The following is a 21,275-nucleotide window of genomic DNA, read 5'->3' on the forward strand; positions in this document are numbered from 1 at the left end:
TGACAGCTCCGTACGCGCCGGCGTCGCACAGACCATGACGTCAGCCGCTTGCCGACGTCATGGTCAGTGCGACGCCGGCCCATACGGAGCTGTCACCGCGGCCGGACTGGATCAGGTAGGGGCGCAGCGTCGGAGCGTCGGAAAGGTGAGTTTCATGTATTTCTAATTTTGCACCAGTCCCACCAGTAGAGGACCGGCCCCGGACTGGCCCGAAACCAATTATTTGTAGTGACTTGTAGTATTGTGGATCTACTTATAATTGTACAGTGTGTGTATTATAACCGCTTATTAATATCACATAAGGGCAACACAGTGGCTGAGTGGGTAGCACTTCTGCCTTGCAGCGCTGGAGTCCTGGGTTCAAGTCCCACCCATCTGCAAATAGTTTGTATGTTCTCTCTGTGTTTGTGTGGGTTTCCTCCAGGTACTCCGGTTTCCTCCCACACTCCAAAAAACATACTGGTAGGTTGATTGGATTGTGAGCCTCGTGGGGACAGGGACTGATTTGTCATGTTTTGTGCAGCGCTGCGTTATCTGTAGGCGCTATATAATTAAAGTAATTATTTTTATTATCACTTTGTCAAACACCATCTAAGTAAGAGTTGCTGAGAACTGCTGATTCTTCTACTTTCTAAGGGTTAATGATGGGTGGGGCTCCTGCCAGAGTAACTCTGGACACTCCTAGTACTGAGGACACAAGTGAGAAGCATTGATCAGAGTGTGGAGTCACCTGTACTATCCATACTGCGCAACCTCTGGTAAGGAGACACGCTCTACTAATCCCTTTAATAATAATAATAATAATTCCTTTAATTATATAGCACACACAGATTCCGTAGTGCTGCACAGAACTTGCCAAATCATATAACTTTATTGTGTGTCCACCCTGTACTGTGATGTCGTGGCTCCCGTGTTTTCTTCATTCCTCAGATGGATGTGTAGCTTCTCTTCGGGTCTTGATGTATAGCTGGTGTCTGGGAACAGAGGCCCACATTCACTAAGGTGCCCTGGACAGTTTTCTGTCTGACTTTGCACATTCTTTTCAGTGGTATTTAAGAAGTGACTGCGCCACATTTTTGGCGCGCAGTTGCACTATTTTTCATGCTGCACAAATTTTTGCACTGAAATGGGCATTTCGGGGCACAGTCGGGGAGTTCTAGTGCTCAGTCGGTGAGTTCCGGTGCACAGTCGGAGAGTTCCGGTGCTCAGTTGGGGAGTTCTAGAGATCAGTTGGGGAGTTCCGGTGCACAGTCGGACCACCACATTTATTATGCAAAAGTCCAACAGAGAAAAATTTCCAAGGAGAGTAAAAATAATCCTAAATTATTTTTCAAGTATATAAATGATAAGAACCTAAAAACGGAGAGTGTGGGCCCTATGAGGAGTAACATGGGGGTCATGGTGGAAGGAGATGAGGAAAGGGCCAATCTACAGAATGTCGCCTTCTCGACTGTCTTTACCCAGGAAAATCCCTTGGTGGAAGACACGATGAGGAATGATGCAAATTCCCTTTGGAATGTCAACAGGTTAACCCAGGAAGAGGTACGGTGCCGCTTCACAACCACTAAGATAGATAAATCACCGGGGCCAGATGGCATACACCCCCGGGGTTCTGCATGAACTGTGTACCATGATAGACAGGACATTATTTTTAATATTTGAAGATTCCCTGAGGACTGGTTATGTTCCACAGGACTGGCGCATAGCAAATGTAGTACCAATATATAAAAAAGGATCAAAGACCTATCCTGGAAATTACAGACCTGTGAGTCTAACTTCTGTTGTGGGGAGAATATTTGAGGGGTTTGTTAGAGATGCTATCCTGGAGTATCTCACTGTATATTATACAAACCCTCACACCATAACTGACCACATTGTGAACCCACAAATATAATTTATCTATCACAACTTACCACACTGTACCTCCCACAAATATATTATGTATATCCTCACACCACAACTGACCACCCTGTGCCCTATACATATATCATGTATACCCTCACACCACAACTGTCTACACTGTATCCAAAATATATCATATATACCCTCACACCACAACTGACCACACTGTGCCCTACATATATCATATATACCCCTCACACCACAACTGACCACACTGTGCCCTCACATATAACATATATACCCCTCACACCACAACTGACCACACTGTGCCTCCACATATATCATATATACCCCTCACACCACAACTGACCACACTGTGCCTCCACATATATCATATATACCCCTCACACCACAACTGACCACACTGTACCCCCTATATATCATATATACCCCTCACACCACAACTGACCACACTGTGCCCCCACATATATCATATATGCCCCTCACACCACAACTGACCACACTGTACCCCCTCACATATATCATATATACCCCTCACACCACAACTGACCACGCTGTGCCCCCTCATATATCATATATACCCCTCACATCACAACTGACCACACTGTGCTCCCACATATATCATATATACCCCTCATACCACAACTGTCTACACTGTGCCCCCATATATATCATATATACCCCTCACACCACAACTGACCACACTGTACCCCCTCACATATATCATATATACCCCTCACACCACAACTGACCACACTGTGCCCCCACATATATCATATATACCCCTCACACCACAACTGACCACATTGGGGCAGATTTACTTATCCGGTCCGTTCGCGATCCAGGGCGCGTTCTCTGCACTGGATTCGGGTCCGGCCGGGATTCATCAAAGCAGTTCCTCCGACGTCCACCAGGTGGCGCTGCTGCGCTGAAGTCCGCTGGAATGCCTCGAAATACACCGGCCTATCCAGGATGAAGGTGAGTGAAATTTTCGCGACACAATTTTTTTTTTAAATGCGGCGTTTTTTTTCCGAATACGTCGGGTTTTCATTCGGCCACGCCCCCCAAATTTCCGTCGCGTGCATACCGGCGCCGATGCGCCAAATTCCGATCGCGTGCGCCAAAAACCCAGGGCAATTCAGGTACAATCGGCGCAAATCGGAAATATTCGGGTAACACGTCGGGAAAACGCGAATCGGGCCCTTAGTAAATGACCCCCATTGTGTGCCCAAATATCTCATTTATAGTTAGTTAAACCTGGCATCTGTGTGTTGTTCTCTTTCATGGTGGTCTAATCTATCTTCTCATTCCGAGTCTTCATCTTCCTTCATCTGCAGATATCATTAATCATTGTGTCATACATGTTATGTAAACTTTTTCTCTCTAATGTCAATGTTTTACAGGTCCATCTGTTCACCATGGATCTGGTCACAATTCTCCTTTCTGTTGTTGTCATCTTATTTTTGGCCAATGCTTTCAAAAAGCAAAAGCAAGAAAGTAACAAAAATCTTCCACCCGGACCAAAACCTCTACCAATTATTGGAAATATCCACATGATGGACGTAGGAAGACCCCAGAAGACATTTATGCAGGTAATACTGAATGACCACATCCCAGTTTCCCCATTCATAGATCTGGACACCACACTTGATCTTGATAGACCTCCTTATGACTCAATAACCAGTCTTGTTAGTATGAGTAAGAGTCGACTATGGTTGTGAGATCACATATGGGCACGTGTATCTTACGTAGAGATGGGTGGATCAATAGTTTCAGTTCAGGTTTGGCGAACAGCTAATCTGGAAAATGAACACCTCTTGCTATTAACCGTTCCCACTATTGGCCAGGGGTTGTCCTCCAGGACAGTCATGGTCATGTCTAGTAGTAAGGGGCATCCATTTGCTTGATTGGTGGCCGAACATCAAAACCCAACTGAAAATCCACTCATCTTTAATTTAAAGTCTGGCTTTGTGCTCCTGCTTTATTTTTATTTTCCTTGGCTTTATCGTTGGTCAGATGTATCTTCTTGGTGGATTTTCCTTATCAATATATGTGGCATTTGAGGAATCTTTAGCAAATTTGTGACTTTTTAACAAGATTCACTACAAAGGCTGACAAAAAGTTGCAAACACCTGGTAGGGGGCAGATATGGATTTGCGCCAAAATTAATGACTGTTTTTGAAACTTTCACATCTTAGAACACTATAGAAAACTTAAACATTGCAAACTTTCAGGGGGGTTATCTTAGACACAAAAAAAGTTGCAAATAAAGAGAAAAAGCAAAGCCAAAAATGAGATACATTTGCCCCATAGAAGTCTCAAAATCAGGACATGGAGACAAGACCTGCTAGATGAGCAGAAATCTTCGCAGAATTGACAGAGAACACACATTAGATAGGTGAAGTGTCTTTCATGTTATGCACATTTTGAAGCCACCTTGTTCCTGGTTCCATTCTCTATCTAGTTCCTGGGTTCTTCATTGCTCTCTTCTTTTTGGAGAACATCACTTTATTTCCTGCTCCTAGATGGTTACTTCTCTTTGGCTTCCTGAATCTGACCTCTTAGCTGATCCTCGACTTTGGCTTCCTATTTCAACTTGTCCTGTTGGCTCTGATCCAAGTGTATTATTGTTCCAATCTATAACTCCCGGCCCAGAGCGTTGTCTCCATTTATGGTTTTGCCGCTAGATGCACCTTGTCCTCTGCCTTTCTTCTTGCGCTGTTGTTGCTGCTATTAAAAACTCTGTAGACATTGTGGTTGTTCTTCAACAAATCCTGCAAATGATAGAATTAACCAATAATTAAAGTTTTCTTTGGTACAGCTTTTACTATGTAGAGAGAATATGGAATTTACATTACATAGATCTAAATAAGTATGGACCTAGGGATAGAGCCAAAATTAGATGGAGCAGATCATAATAGTAAACTTTTTAAAATCCTTTATTAAAGGAACATGTGTCTTTGTGTTGTTTTAACCTCCTGCACTAATGTGTATCAGCCTGCTTTCCCTTCTGTACTCACACACAGACAGCTGATAAGGAGAAGCTTGTAAAGTATCTAATGACTTGACTCCTTACAAAATGTCACTGGATAATCAAATCTCCTTACAGAGATGAATCATCAAGGAAAATATTCTTTAAAGTATGGACAACGTTAATAATTAGCTTCTTCTCCTTATGTGTCAGAGGTGTACAGACCAGAAATGACTTTTGAAAACACTGCTCACTGCAGGAGAAGAAAGGAGCAGAAAAAATGGACAGAGAAGCTTTTAATTTAGTTTTAAAAAGTTTTATCACTTAAACTATTCAACAATGAAATATAAAAATAGCTTCCAAGATTTAGTAATGCCCTAAAGGGTTATTCCTTCGAACACAAGATTCTTAAATATACTCAGGATAACAAAATAACACATTATCTAATTAGCTGTTATTAACAAAAATACAGCATTTCACAGATATAATTCCAACCTGTCTCTATCAGTCTCGGTATATACAATTTCTGTTGCCCCTGGATCCAACCGTAAATCAGAAAGGGCAGGACAGATTGTTCTCCTGTCTTACCCTGCAGTGAACTTCTCTCTGCCTCCTGCCCCTTCCCTTGCATTCCAAGATGAGCTCACACTGAGACTTCCTGCTGGCAAGCAACAGCATGAGAAAACTCTACTCTAAAAGCTACACATAAGATAAGGTCCAGGGGAGGGAGGCAGAGTTGATAATGTATGGTATGTCTGACTTAGCAGAGGGGACAGTGTTAGTTATAGCTCAGATGTAGCAAAGCTGAGAATGTCATTGTGTGTTATATCCATCTCATGAATCTCATAATTTCTCATCTCTGATTTGTCTCATCTCTCTTTGTCAGATTCTAGTGAATGCTCAGAAACTAAATGAAAGTGTAGATATACCTGTACCCTTATAATCTAACCACATTGTCAGCAGACAGTATCTCGTAGCACTAGAGGAATTATAAAGTGTCTGCTTAGAGAGTCCTTGTCCACCCTCTCAAATAGGAGCTAAAACAGAAATTGTATAAAATTGTAAAGTAAGGGGTTAAAATAATCTTTATTGTGTAAACATCACTAGGGGATTGAAATTTGAGAATTTTCTTTGGGCAACCCCTTTAAGTTTATTCTCTTCTGCCTTTAAGAATAGGTTGAACATGACAGAACCTACAGGAGAATTTCTATTTTGAATGATCAGTCCTGACAGTGGGTTTGGTGAAACAATTCTCCTGGCATTTAGTAACTATATGATCATCCTTGTTTTCACAGATGGCCAAGGAGTATGGCTCAGTCTTCAGTATCCAGCTCGGAATGTCGAAATCTGTCATTCTTCATGGCTATGATACTATTAAGGAAGCCCTTGTTGACCATGCAGAGTTTTTTTCAGACAGACCCCAATCCCCAGTGTTTACAGAAACGACAAAAGGCTACGGTAAGTCCTTAAATGTAATTTTTTTTCGAGGATGGTGTACCACCATCAGTTTATTCTGAAGGACCAACCATGTCCATCTGCATTATATGTCAAGGCCATTGGTGAGGATGGCGCTGCAGATGAGCTGAGTGCCTCCAATGTTCCCCATCTAAGTATTGACTTAGTACTTCCTTCTTGTGTAAGGGCCACACATCATTTGCTATATATTCATTCCATCTTAGGTGTTGTGTTTGCCAATGGAGAGAACTGGAAAGTAATGAGAAGATTTACGATCTCTACACTACGAGACTATGGAATGGGAAAGAAGACCATAGAAGACAAGATCATTGAGGAGGCTGAATGTTTAGTGCAGAAATTAAGATCATATGAAGGTGAGGGGTACATTTCCACCATCATCATCTGAATACTATATAATATGCTCTCAATACTATATGTAGGCTTGTTAAAGTGGTATTCCCTCCAAAGACTACTAGAAGTGAGGAAGATGTGGAACATGCAGCATCGGGGCCTAGCCTTTTTCGGTGGCTGGAGGAAGCCGGGGCCCTGGCTGGCTAATGCGGCCTTGCACATTGCAATGGTCACGGTGCTTGGCATCATGAACCGAGGCCTCCTCCACAGCCTGGCAGGTATCCAGCAGGTGGTATGTGCAAGAAAATGGAGGCAGAAGCTGAAAGTGTAGGTTTCTTTCTGGGGCAGCCCCAATGTGTAGATAGGGATCCCTGATGTTGGTGAGGGGGCATCATAGATGGTAGAAAGCCTAATCCAGTGATCACTCAGAGGCATTACACACAGTCTGTTATTGGAAACTTGGCAACAGCCACTACAGCAGGTAACTTCAGCAGGGTAATGCTGGCTGGTTTGATCTTTGGTCCAAAGGAAGATATCCTCCCAGCCGGGATAAACAGCTTCAGGCTGGGGTAAGATAGCTGACTGCTTCAGCAGCAGAGATGGAGCAGAGTCTGAGTGGTGGAGCTCTGCTTTGGGAATGGTCTCCTGAGAGGCCAAGGTGTCAGAGCAGCATGCCACAGACACTTCTATGTCCTGGGTAGTGTTTGTCAAGAGAGACCCTATGGAATCAACTGCTGTCACCTGGACTGACCTAGAACTTTCCACCCACTAGGGGTTTTATAACCTCCCCTTGTTAGCTGGCACTCCCTTATCCAACCAGTTTTCTTCTGACATTATAATGATACAGAACATCTGATTGGTTAACTTCATGCAACACCCCTGCTAATGCATAGGCAGGCTGGTAGTTCTGAATAGCGCCCTCTCCAGGTCAGGAGCTGTGAGAGGGAGCCATAAACTCTCTAGGATGTTTCTAGAATTTGGAATATTGTGTAATTGAAGCTGTAGCTAGTGCCTGGTAAGGCAACAGTTAACATTGTGATATGTGATTGTCCAATGACATTCCTGTTATACAGTCTGGAAGGTGATTGGATAGGTGCTACCACCTGACCACAGAGTAAATAAACGCCTGCTTGGTGGAAGCACATGGTCTCAGTCTGTCCTAGCTCTCTGCTCAGAGCATAGAGTCTGCAGACAGCACCAGACTTGATGGTCCGTCTGGCTTGACCACTGTCCTAACTCCAGGAACTTCAAGTGCCTCATGCCTACTGCCTATCACCCAGGGCAAGTTCGGAGACTTAAGCCCAGAACTGAGCTCCACCACCCAGACCCGGTTCCATCTGCACCATCCCAGCCCAAACCTACTACCACACTGCATGTAACCTTCTTGGGGACAAGCTCTCCATGACTCTTCCAGCTTGAGAATCTGCTGTTATCGTTTTGGCCGTTGCCTGCTATTCAATAATGTACAGTGGAAAGCGAAAAAGACAATAGCCAGGGGCGCTCAATGTATAGGTTATCCCAGGTGTTTTTTTAATACAACTCAAATCGTATAGGTTTCTGCTCAACTTGTTAGGTTGTGCTGACGGCACAACTCATATGAAGGCAGTATGGATGAAGTCGGATCGCTGCTATAGGGGGATTGGCTCGGTGGCACACACCGACAATAAAAGATGCTGATATGTTTTTCCAATATGGATATCTATTGGAGTATCCCTTTCATCCATGAAACAAGATCCAGTGCAATCTGATACAATGGTATATTTATTTAAAAGTAGACATAACAAAATGTATAAATGATAAAATAGTAAGACACGTTTCGAATCCGGACTGGATTCTTCCTCAGTTGCATTACACTGTCTCTTTAGATTTCGGGCATTTAAGGAAGTTTTTTGGCGCGTAGAGGTTCCGCTAATCGTTGACCTTCAGAGGTTTGCTAGATGATTACCGAAAAACCAAAGCCGCTCCTCATTAAGGTATGAATATAAATTGACTTAAAAAATTATACTCCATATAAAAATACAAATTACTATACAAGCACAATTGAAACAGTAAGTGTATTAAAATATTTAAATATATGTCACACAGTTAGGGACATGGAATATTACATCACTATTTATTCAGATCGGTATCTGTCTAAAAAGACTATTAAAATGGAGTCCCAGTGGAAGCTAAGACTACAACGTCGGAGGTCTTCGAGGGTCAATTTGGGAAGATGGACGGTGTCTGTGAACTAAAGTGATGGTGTTCGGACTACAACTACGGGTGCCTGGTAGGACCAGAAGGGTTAGAGGTGGATACGAGTGTCGTATGGGTTGCGTTTTCTGTAACCTCATTAAGACCAAAGGGTTGTAGGGTTTTTAGTTTGTAAATCCAAAAAATTTCCCTTCTCTTCAGGATTTCAAATCTATTGGAGAATTCTTCTCCTACATAATCTATTGGTGTAATGTTGAAGATGACATTGTCTTTGTGTTCTAGTTCCATATGTCTTGACAAGCCATGAATTTTGTTTCCATGGTTGATATTGAGTTGCATGTCACATTGGCAATTCATACTGATTTTAATATTGAAAAGCTCCTCCGTGTGATTCAAGCGAAATGTATTAGTATTATGTTCAATAACTTTGAAGCAAAGGCCCCTCTTTTTAGAACATTTGGATACTTTTGGGTTAATGTTGTTTGTTCTGAAGGGATTTGTTTCTTATGGTGTTTTTGTACACTTGGGGCTAGTCTTTGTTTCAAGGTTCTTTCCCTTCTTCTTAAATCTTAATTTTTATAGCAACCATCACAAGAATTGGTATCAATCGTAATATATCCTATAGCAAGTTCTTGAGAATAAGGAAGAATTGCACTGAGACTTTGACGTATGAGGAACAAGCACAGGTCATCGAAAATCGCTTCCTTGAAAAGAAATACCCAAAAAACTTTGTGGACAATGCCAAATTCAAAGCAAGCCAACACAACCAACAGGAGTGGCTGCAATCAACCAGAAAAGGAACATCGAATAACAAGAGAGATCGAAACGATATATGGTTTATTACAACATACACCAACGATCATAAAAAGATAGAAGAAATTATAAAGAAACACTGGCACATACTATTACATGATCCTCATCTAGAAAAAAGCATTTCCCAAACACCCACATTTCACATACAGAAGGGCAAGAACCTTGAAACAAAGACGAGCCCCAAGTGTATTAAAACAACATAAGAAACAAATCCCTTCAGAAACGAACGACATTAACCCAAAAGTATCCAAATGTTCTAAAAAGAGGGGCCTTTCCTGCAAAGTTATTAAACATAATACTAATACATTTCGCTTGTATCACACACAATATGAAATATTTCAATATTAAAATCAGTATGAATTGCCAATCCCGCTTCATCATATACCTTATAGGAGGTAGTGTGGCAGGCAATTCAATATGGAACTAAAACACAAAGACAATGAAAGTCATTTACTTACCCGATCCATTCGCGATCCAGCGGCGCGTTCTCAGTGCAGGATTCGGGTCTTCCGGTGATTCACTAAGGCAGTGCGCCCGATGTCCACCAGGTGGCGCTGCTGCGCTGAAGTCCGTCGGATTGCATCGGAGTTCACCGTCCTACGCTGGGTGCAGGTAAGTGCGTGTGAAGCGACACTTTGTTTTTAAAATGCAGCGGTTTTTCCAAATCTGTCGGGTTTTCTTACGCCATGCCCCCGATTTTCGGCGCATGCAACCCGGAGCTGATGCCACTAAATCCGAAATGCCAAAATCGGAAATGTTCGTGTAACCCGTTGGAAACACACTATTCGGGCCCTTAGTAAATGACCCCCAATGTCATCTTCAACATTAAACCAATAGATTATGTAGGAGAATAATTCTGCAACAGATTTGAAATCCTGAAGAGAAGGGAAATTTTTTGGATTTACAAACTAAAAACCCTAAAAACCCTTTGGTCTTAACGAGGTTATGGAAACCATCTTCATATAAATACAAGTATCTACCCTCCTTCTTCGATTACACACTAAAGCCAGTAGATTAACATTCCCTAATTCCTTACATACCTGCGGTCCAATAACTTTCCTCGGAACGCAACCCACACTCGTATCCACCTATAACCCTTCGGGTCCTTCCAGGCACCCGTAGTTTTGGTCCCAATACCATCACTGTAGTTCACAGACAATATCCATCTTCCCAAATTGACCCTCCAAGGCCTCTGTAGTTGTAGTCTCAGCTTCCACCAGAACTCCATTTTAATAGTCTTTTTAGACAAATCGATCTGAATAAATAGTCATGTAATATTCCATGTCCCTAACTGTGGGACATATGTATTTATATATTTTAATACACTTACTGTTTCAGTTGTGCTTGTATAGTAATATGTATTTTTATATTGAGTATAATTTTTTAAGTCAATTTATATTTATACCTTTAATGAGGATTACCTTAATGAGGAGCGGCTTTGGTTTTCCGGTAATCATCTAGCAAACCTCTGAAGGTCAACGATTACCGGAACCTCTACGTGCCAAAATACTCTTCCTTAAATGCCCGAAATCCAAAGAGACAGTATAATGCAACTGGAAGAATCCAGTCCGGATTTCAAACGCGTCTTGTTATTTTATTATTTTATACGTTTTGTTATGTCTACTTTTTAATAAATATAACATTGTATCAGATTGCGCTGGATCTTGTTTCACGGATGAAAGGGATACTCCAATAGATATCCATATTAGAAAAACATATCAGCTGCTGTTCAATAAAGAACTATAAGTTGATTTGCACAAGGTTGCCTCCATCTGATCCCTAGATAAGGCTGCTTACCTCCACGGGCTTCCCCATTCATCCTACAGACACCTCACGGGTTGCCCCAGGGAGAAACCATTGCATCCATCTCTCCCTCCATATTTCTTGCACACACTACCCGCTGGAGACCTGCCAGGCTGTAGGCCCGTCCTCCGGTCCACATACCAAGCCCGGTGATATCAGTGTGCCCAAGGCCGCACTAGCCAGCCACTCAGGTATTCTGGGCCCCGGCTGCCTCCAGGCCCACAAGAAAAGGCTAGGCCCCGGTGGGGGATGTTGCATTTACTTTACAGGTAGAGACTTACAGCAGCATTACCATGATATCACACTGGAGGCCCTCAGTGAGGACATCACTCTCACAGAGAAACCTATTACATAGAGAGGGGTCTGAGTTTGGCAACACCTGAGTACTCCCCCACACACACACACACACACACACACACACACACACTGTGTTCTAAAACTTTCTCTCCATCAGTGAGATTATAGCAGGCAGAGGAATGAAGGGAAGTGCTGAGGGAGCAGTGGGACCATGTAACAGCCTGTGAATCTGCAACATGAAGGGGCTCTAGTAACCGCCCTAGTAGCCTCATTAGCATAATCTAAACGTTGATTTTAGAAGGAAGGAGGATAACAAACATAAGAAGATACCACAGTCCCGGTGCCTGGATCTATGAGTAATGTCCCCGGTTTATCAGGATGGATTTTGTTAGTAGATTTCCTTTAAAGCGAGAACATAGCAATGTAATAATATTTTTTTTTTCCAGGAAAACCCTTCAGTAATGTGAGCAGTATTAACGCTGCTGTAACCAATATCATTGTGGCCATTCTGCTGAGCAAAAGATTTGATTACGAGGATCCGACCATCCTGAGGCTTATGGGTTCAGTCAGTGAGAATATAAAACTCCTAAGCAGCCCCTGGGTGATGGTAAGTTATCATCTATCTATCTCTATCTATCTCATATCTATAATCTATCTATCTATCTCATATCTATCTATCTATCTATCTATCTATCTATCTATCTATCTCATATCTATCATCTATCTATCTCATATCTATCTCCTATCTATCTATCTATCTATCATCTATCTCATATCTATCATCTATCTATCTCATATCTATCATCTATCTATCTATCTCATATCTATCTATCTATCTATCTATCTATCTATCTATCTATCTATCTCATATCTATCATCTATCTATCTCATATCTATCTCCTATCTATCTATCTATCATCTATCTCATATCTATCATCTATCTATCTCATATCTATCATCTATCTATCTATCTCATATCTATCTATCTATCTATCTATCTATCTATCTCTATCTATCTCATATCTATCTATCTATCTATCTATCTATCTCTATCTATCTCATATCTATCTATCTATCTATCTATCTATCTATCTATCTCTATCTATCTCATATCTATCATCTATCTATCTCATATCTATCTATCTATCTATCTATCTCTATCTATCTCATATCTATCATCTATCTATCCCTCCCTCCATCCCTCCCTCCATCCCGCACTCCATCGGCACTTCAAAATAAACTTTTACCCTGGATTTTTGCCTGAAATTGGAGGGCTGCTGGTTCTTTCCATAGTGATATCTAACTGGTACGGCCAACTGCTATGGGAGTATCTACAATAAGGCCTCCCAGCAGTAACTATAGCAAAGATAGAAAAATAAGTCCCTCCAGCAAAAATACTGCACATATAGATATATTACCGTAATGTATATACCACAGATATAAATATATTCCAGCAACTAATATACCAAACACAGCAATGACATTGTGGCACATATAAGTATTTACCAGCAGTGAACAAACACACACATAAAAATATTCTGCACAGGTAAATATTGTCAGGGCTGGGAGTCTGTGGACCCTCTGGACCACCGGGGGAGATGGTACTAACCGACACCTGGGACCGGAGTCTAAGTGGCACCCGGTCTTCACCAGAGCCTGACGCAAAGCAGGATGGTCTTGCTGTGGCAGGGTGCCACTAGGTCATTCCACAGGTGCGACTAGCCCGCGGTGGCTGCCAGAGTAGTAATGCAGGAGACAGTCTGTACCCGGGGTGATAGCCGGAGAACAGCACAGTCAGGCACACTAGGACTCACGTCAGGAATCGCAGGAGCTGGCACACGGATCAGGAACACACCAACGGAATGGCACACGGATCAGGATACACAGGAACGCAGGATACACAGGAACGCAGGATACACAGGAGGGCTTTCTCTTCAGGGGAAGGCTTGAAGTCATGGGTCACAGGAAGGGGCAGGAATTTAAGTGGGAAGGCCAATTATTGGCGCACTGGCCCTTTAAATGTCTGCGAGCCGACGCGGGCTAGGAGACGGGGACGGGCGCGCCAAACCGCGTGAGCAGCAGAGACCGCCGCTGAAGCCAGGAGAGGTGAGTTCAGCTCGGCTCTGGGGACACACGGAGGAACACGGGTGCGCCCAAGATCCGAGACAGTGATCGCGGGAGCACCGGTGATAAATATACATCTTTCTATCTAGTTTCACTCTATAATACACTTTTTCTTTCTCATACGATGTAGTTGTACGATTGTTATCCATTTTTGGGAAAATTGCTGCCAGGAGCTCACAAGAAAATCTTTGAAAACATTGAAAAGTTTCATAAATTTATTAGAGCGACATTTACAGAGCAGAAGAAACAGCTGGACATCAATGACCAGAGGAACCTCGTCGATGCCTTTCTAGCCAAGCAACAAGAGGTAGGTCTAAAGAGCTTCCCAACTAAACCTGCTCCATGTATTCCAAAACTTCATGTCATGAACACAATCAGACCTTTAGAATTTACACCCCCTAGAGGAAGCCGATGGTAAAACGCATGTCGGGGGCTGTGGTGGTGGTCGTGTAATCCTGGTCCCTCATGTTACTTGCATTAAGCCAACACTTTGCTGGGTAATGGTTTGGTAGTAGATGGTTATTTGACTTTCTTATAGTATATTGGCTACTTGTACTGTATTATATGTAGACACTTAAAGGAAATCTATTTTTTTAGATTAAAAAAAGTCTTATAAAATTATTATAATCAGGGGATCTTGTCTATGTCACAGGACGCCTTTCTGCCTCCAACGTTTGCTAATTATTCAAACTTAAATCTAGCATTTCTGTCCTCCCCAGCCTGAGAGACGGTGACTAGAGATGAGCGGACCGAGGTCTGGTCTGAGAGATGCGGCTGGTTCAATAAGAAATTCCAGATTTCCTATTTTTTGTTTTATTTTTCTAGGACAAACTAGAATCCACCAAATTTTACCACAACGAGAATCTGATTAATCTGGTTTCAGATTTGTTTGGGGCTGGAATGGAGACCACGTCAACCACGTTGCGATGGGCTATTCTGCTGATGATGAAATATCCAGAAATTCAAAGTAAGAAATATTGTTAAAAGAGCAGAAAAAAATCATACACAGTTGTCCTTTAAGTTACAATAATTTATGATATGGGGAGGACAAATGCTCCTTAATGGGCTATTCCCATTTCATCTCAGAAATGTTAATGTTTCTTTAATGAAGGGTTATGCTATTTCCCCATATCCTTTCTGTATGAATTCCTCCGTTTTCTAGATCTCTGCTTGCTGTCATTCTATAGAAAGTTTCTATGGTTACTTCCAGTGGACAGAAATCTGACCCTGGTCACACAGGTGCGCGGCTCGTTATATCACACAGGTGCACGGCTCGTTATATCACACAGGTGCACGGCTCGTTATATCACACAGCTCTGATTACTGTCTGTGATACTAATGAGCCGTGCACCTGTGTGACCATGGTCTGGATGTTGTCACCACACTGGGCCCTGAAAGAAATAAAAACTAGAATGTGATACGCTACCTGACAATATACTAGTAGTGGTTTTTAAGGCCAATTTCTGATGACAGGTTCCCTTCAATAACATTAAAGGACATCTACCACCAGGATGAAGGATTGTAAACAAAGCACACCAAGCCCTCTCACACGATCTGATTGTCTTTTAGCTTTCTATTCCCATGTTTTTAAGAAAAAAAATGCTTTGAAAATTATGCTAATGAGCCTGAACAGCTCTGGGCTCCACAGGTGTTAGTGGAGCGTTGAGCCCCTCAGGCTCATTTGCATGAAGAAAGCTTCTATGTTTACATATGTGGGCAGAAATCTGACCATGGTCACACAGATGCACGGCTCGTTATATCACACAGCTCTGATTACTCTCTATGATACTAACGAGTCGTGCACCTGTGTGACCATGGACAAATTTCTATCCACTGGAAGTAAACAGAGAAGCTTTCTATAGAATGTGAGGAACAGTGAGGAATTGATACAGAAAGTATATTGGAAAATTGCATAACTTTCTATTATACAAACATTAACATTTTATTTGCTGAAATGGGAATACCCTTATTATGCACTAGTGATGGCAATGCATGAATATTCAGGGTACCACAACCTGGAGATTAGACTGCTAAGGGTTTATGGAGGACTTTCACCAACTGGAGCTCTTAGTATCTGCACATACGTTTCCGCACACAATATGCTAACTAGACTCTCTGCTGTAATATAGGTGATCCTGGGTCGGAGGATAATATTTGTCAGATGAGAGCAGAATTAGCACATTGGATGCTGAAACTACATGACTGATTTCTAGGGAACGGTCGGGAATGGAGAAGAATCTGTGCAAGGCATCTGTGATAGAATGCTACGGGATAGATTCGGTGGAGGAAATGGAAGCTCCTTTTTAAGGTCATTTTCTTGGCCTTCACATCTCAGTCTTGGTCAACCCTATTCCATTCAGCTTGTTACAAACTCCTAGTTTTCATGAAAATACCTTAGCATATCAAACCATGCTAGCAAATCCACCACAAGATCATCCTTCATGGCACCGAATTATTAACTATGTTATTTAGAAAAGCTGCTCATCTCCTGGATATGTCCAGTCTAGATGAGAGGTACGAGTGGATCCATCCATGTGTAAATGTGATTACATGAGATATAATTATATTATACGTCTCTGTTTTACCAGAAAAAGTTCAAAATGAAATTGAACAAGTGATGGGATCAGCACAACCTCAGGTAGAGCACCGCAAACAAATGCCGTACACAGACGCCGTCATCCATGAAATTCAGAGGTTCGCAGATCTGGCCCCAGTTGGTCTACACGCAACAGCCCGAGACGTCACTTTCAAAGGCTATTTCATTCCAGGGGTAGGTCATTTCTTTAGCTGGACCTTTGAAGAATTTGATTACTGTATTGTTTGGACTATTAAATGCACCTTTCCTCCTCCAATCTGCTGTAAATCTTCTGGTGCCTCTAATGGTTGAAAGGAAGGGACACTCGAGGAGCAAAGGTTCTTCTTCGAAGACACGTGGAGTTTTCTCACCATTGTACAAGATGGACATCTATGATCTTTGAGATTACATTCCACCAGAAGCCTCGCAGTGCCCCCTGCTGTGTAATACACTGTATGAATGGAGCAAGTGATGTGCTATACACATTGGGGCAGATTTTCTTACCCGGTCCATTCGTGATCCAGCGGCGCGTTCTCTGCGGTGGATTCGGGTCTTCCAATGATTCACTAAGGTAGTTTCTCCGACGTCCACCAGGTGGCGCTGCTGCGCTGAAGTTCCCCAAGGCCCGCCAGAATGCACTGGAGTTCACCGGCCTATTCCTGATGAAGGTAAGCGCGAGTCCCGCGACTCTTTTTTTAAAAAAATGCGGCGGTTTTTCCGAATCCGACGGGTTTTCGTTCGACCACGCCCCCCGATTTCCGTTGCATGCATGCCAGCGTCGATGCGACAAAATCCGATCGCGTGCGCCAAAATCCCGGGGCAATACAGGGAAAATCAGCACAAATCGGAAATATTCGAGTAACACGTCAGGAAACCGCGAATCGAGCCCTTAGTAAATGACCCCCATTACCTATATTTTTTAAGACTTTATTTTGCACGAGTAGCAACTGCTGCTAGGTGCTCTTTCCAATTTCGGCATTAATAGTAGTAGATACTGCTGTAACTGAGACTATATTTAAAGGACACCTGTCATTGGGTCTCTATCACTACTACCTGTTGGAGCAGCTCACAAGGATCCCATCCCAGCCTTTATCTAGTTATTTCATACATTATTCATTGTAAAATCATCTATTCTTTATTATGTAAATGAGGCTGGTCACATGGTCAGAGGCAGTGATGTCACCCCTGTTACCCCTCCCCTCTCCTCCCCCTGCTCATGTGTGTAATGTATAGTAAAGCATTGCTAGTGTGTGTGCTGCATCTGCTGACATGCTGCATCCTCCTAATATACAGGTGAGAGACACAGACATCAGCTACACATGAATCTGACATGTTCTGCTGTAACATGGCTGCCTGGAGCTGCTGTATCTCTCCTATACACACACACAGGCTGCAGGGGGCGTGGCCACCAGCACCAGGAAGCACATCATTATACAGCCTCACATCATTATACATGCTGTCAGTCATGCACTGGGGGTGTGGCTGTGCCTCCCACTCATGAATAGAGTGGACAGCTTGAATATGCTAATGCTTCATTGGACATTTCACAGGTCATTTGCATACAGCTTTAGGACCTCATTGCTTAGGTTTACAGCCATGTAGAGGGACAATGAAGGGATAGAGGCAATGCTGTCTAATGGCAGTTTATGAAAATATATTTAGTTTAGGGGGTTATTTTGCATGACGGGTTCTCTTTAAGAGATGTATTGAAATTACTGGGGTATTTTTGGGAAGCACGCCCTTCAATTCCCATAAAAATATTCTTGAAATGTTTTTAAAATTTTGATGATTAGATTGTGAGCCTCATTGGGATAAGGACTGATTTGGCGAGCTCTGTGCAGCGCTGCGGAATCACGGAATCTGTTGGCGCTTTGTAAATAAAGTAATTATTATTCCCACATTAATGTAACACAAAATTGACTGAAAAATGATAAAAATAAGTCCTCAGGGGTTAGGGATCCTATTTATTGACTGTTATCTGTATTCACATATTTACTTTAAGTATTTTAAAAACTTTGTTTTTTCAGGGAACAACTGTGATGGCTCTGCTCCATTCAGCTCTCAGAGATAAAAAATACTTTGAGAAACCAGACGAGTTTTATCCAGAACATTTTCTGGACTCAGAAGGAAACTTCAAGAAGAATGAGGCCTTTATACCGTTCTCTATTGGTAATTATTATTATTCTAATTATTATTCTAAATTAACATTAATTTTATTGTGTGTTATTTTTTATATTACTATTATTATTAGTAGTAGTAGAAGTATCACCATCATTATTAAAGGGAACCTGTCAGAAATATATCTAATAAACCTATTTTTCGGACTATAAGGCGCACCGGAGTATAAGGCGCACCATCAATAAATGCCTGCTAAAATGTCTAGGTTCATATATAAGGCGCACCTGATTAAAAGGATGAATGACCAGCAGGTGGCAGAACTGTGCACAGTTCAAGGCAGCTGTTGTCTGTAAGTACGGTTCATATAAGGCGCACTGGACTATAAGGCGCACCTTTGATTTCTGAGAAAATCAAAGGATTTTTGTGCGCCTTATAGGTATAGTGGTGTTATACCTTCCAGATCATGTTTCTTTTTTAATGACCCAGTGTGGTGGCAGCATCCAGAAAATCAACTACATAGTGAGGTGTAAACGAGTTGTTTGAAGTCAAGGAGGCGGAGATTTTAACTCTGAAGTCAAGCTCTCTCTTCCTCAGAAAGCCCCTTCACTGTAATTGATGCTCCTGCATCCAGAGACATCGCTAACCAGATCTCCTAAAGTCTGATGCATGATGTTAATCGCAGAAGAGGAGGTGATCAGAATTTCCCACCTTGACTTCAGTGTTAAACTCTCCGCCTCCTTGACTTTATACAACCAATTTACACCTCGCTTTAAAGTTCATTTTCTGGATGTTGTCACCACACTGGGTCCTAAAAGAAACAAAAACTAGAATGTGATAGGCTGCCTGATAATATACTCGCCGTGGTTCTTAAGGCCAATTTCTACCACCAGGATAAAGGATTGTAAACCAAGCACACCTAGCCCTCTGACATGATCTGATCGTCTTGAACAAAAAAAATCCAGAGCGTTTGTTATAAGATGGTTATACAATACCACTCTGCATGGATGGTTCAAAAGTCCCTATTAGGGCTCAGCGTTTCTCGTCAGCGTGTGCCTCTCCACTCTCTCTCCGTGAGTTCATGAGAAACGCTGAGACCTAATATTGGAGCGAAAGAACTTTTGAGCCTCCCATGCAGATTAGTATTGTATAATCATCTTATAACTATCACTCTGGGTATTTTTGGTCACTACGCAGGATATGCTTTAGACTTGTAATATACATGTGACTCTTCTATATAGAAGTCTATTACCGCATAGAAGCTTCCATAAACCTACTGAAGTCTTTTACCTATCGAAGCCACCAGTATATTTAATAGAGCTTTTTACTTATTGAAGTCATGTTATAATTTGTGCGATTATTTACGATAATAGAGCGTGGGCCCCGCTTTAGAAGCGCTATTTTAGAATAACTGTGTCTGTATTTACTTTTATTGATTCTTATTGATAAATATACATTGATTGCCTTAAAGAGGATATCTGGTGTTGCTTGATATACCACTACAGTTATGTATAGGTTTGTTCTTAAGTTGAATTTGTTTGTAAGTCAAAACTGTATATTTTATAATTGTAGTTCCAGAAAATTTTTTTTTTTTTTTACCCCAGTGACAATTGAAGTTTCAAAATTTTTTGCTGTAATGGGACCAAGGATTATCAATAAAGCTTCATTACAGACACCTTACAGCTGAGCATTGCAGTCTGGGACTATAGTAACATCCAGAGACTTCACCAGAGGTCACAGGGGGCAGAGGGGTCCGTCTGTAACTAGGGGTCGTCTGTAAGTCGGGTGTTCTTAAGTAGGGGACTGCCTGTATACTATTATTTCACGTTTTACCCAATGATACCAAGGTTTCGATAATAGCACCCATTCTTCCTCCCATAACGGATGAGTGAGCATCACCACTTATTTCTATAGTCCTTTAATACATGTATTATTATTAGGATTATTATTATTATTTTTATAAATACATTACTATTATTATTATTATTATTATTATTTATACTGCAATTTATTAGTATTTGGCCATTTTAGGGGCTGATGTGAGGAAGTGCTTCATACAGGGGGAACCCGTATTCTCCACCATCCTTTTCATTCTAACAAATGATATTTTTTAATCATCTAAATTCAAAGGTTTTGTACGCGCACCACGACAACCTGGCATCAGCATAAAGCACAACTCTTTCACAAAAACATTCACTCATCTATTTATTTGCATTTTTTTTACAGGGAAAAGAAGTTGTGCTGGCGAGACCTTGGCCAGAATGGAGATATTTCTCTTCTTTACGTCACTGCTGCAAAACTTCACATTCCGCCCAACCCCTGGAGCTGAACTGGACCTGACCCCAGACAGAGGATTCACAAATTCCCCTAAACCTTATGAAATGTGTGCCGTGCCCCGCAGATAGACCGGGGGTCATAGCAGTATTTTTTGTCATGGGTTTTTTAAAATTAATTAATTAATTAAAATGTAAAAAAAAACTGAGATAAAATCTCACATTTTGAGACGTATATTTTTGTCTAGAAGTGAGAAAACTTTTAAAGATGTTATTGAATAAAATTGAGTAAAGTGATCTACGAAGGTAGACAAACAAAACTGCTACCAATGTTCTCTGTTTTGTGGAAACGGTGCGGTTTTACACAATTTTTGTGTGTTGATTATTTTGTTTTAAAAATTACAACAATTTTATGTTTTACATACATGTAACATTGCAATTA

General features: G+C 41.7%; 1 protein-coding gene across 1 annotated transcript; it reads left to right on the top strand.

The window, feature by feature from the left end:
- The first annotated feature begins 671 nt into the window (after positions 1-671).
- On the top strand, positions 672-21,275 carry LOC140122661 (cytochrome P450 2C29-like). Its single transcript, XM_072143764.1, has 10 exons — positions 672-758; positions 3,267-3,455; positions 6,130-6,292; positions 6,514-6,663; positions 12,193-12,353; positions 14,001-14,177; positions 14,696-14,837; positions 16,459-16,640; positions 18,473-18,614; positions 20,787-21,275. The coding sequence occupies exons 2-10, from the start codon at positions 3,282-3,284 to the stop codon at positions 20,963-20,965; spliced, it is 1,470 nt and encodes a 489-aa protein (XP_071999865.1). The 5' UTR covers positions 672-758; positions 3,267-3,281; the 3' UTR covers positions 20,966-21,275.

The sequence above is a fragment of the Engystomops pustulosus genome, chromosome 3, assembly GCF_040894005.1.
Source record: "Engystomops pustulosus chromosome 3, aEngPut4.maternal, whole genome shotgun sequence".
NCBI classification, from domain to species: Eukaryota; Metazoa; Chordata; class Amphibia; order Anura; family Leptodactylidae; genus Engystomops; species Engystomops pustulosus.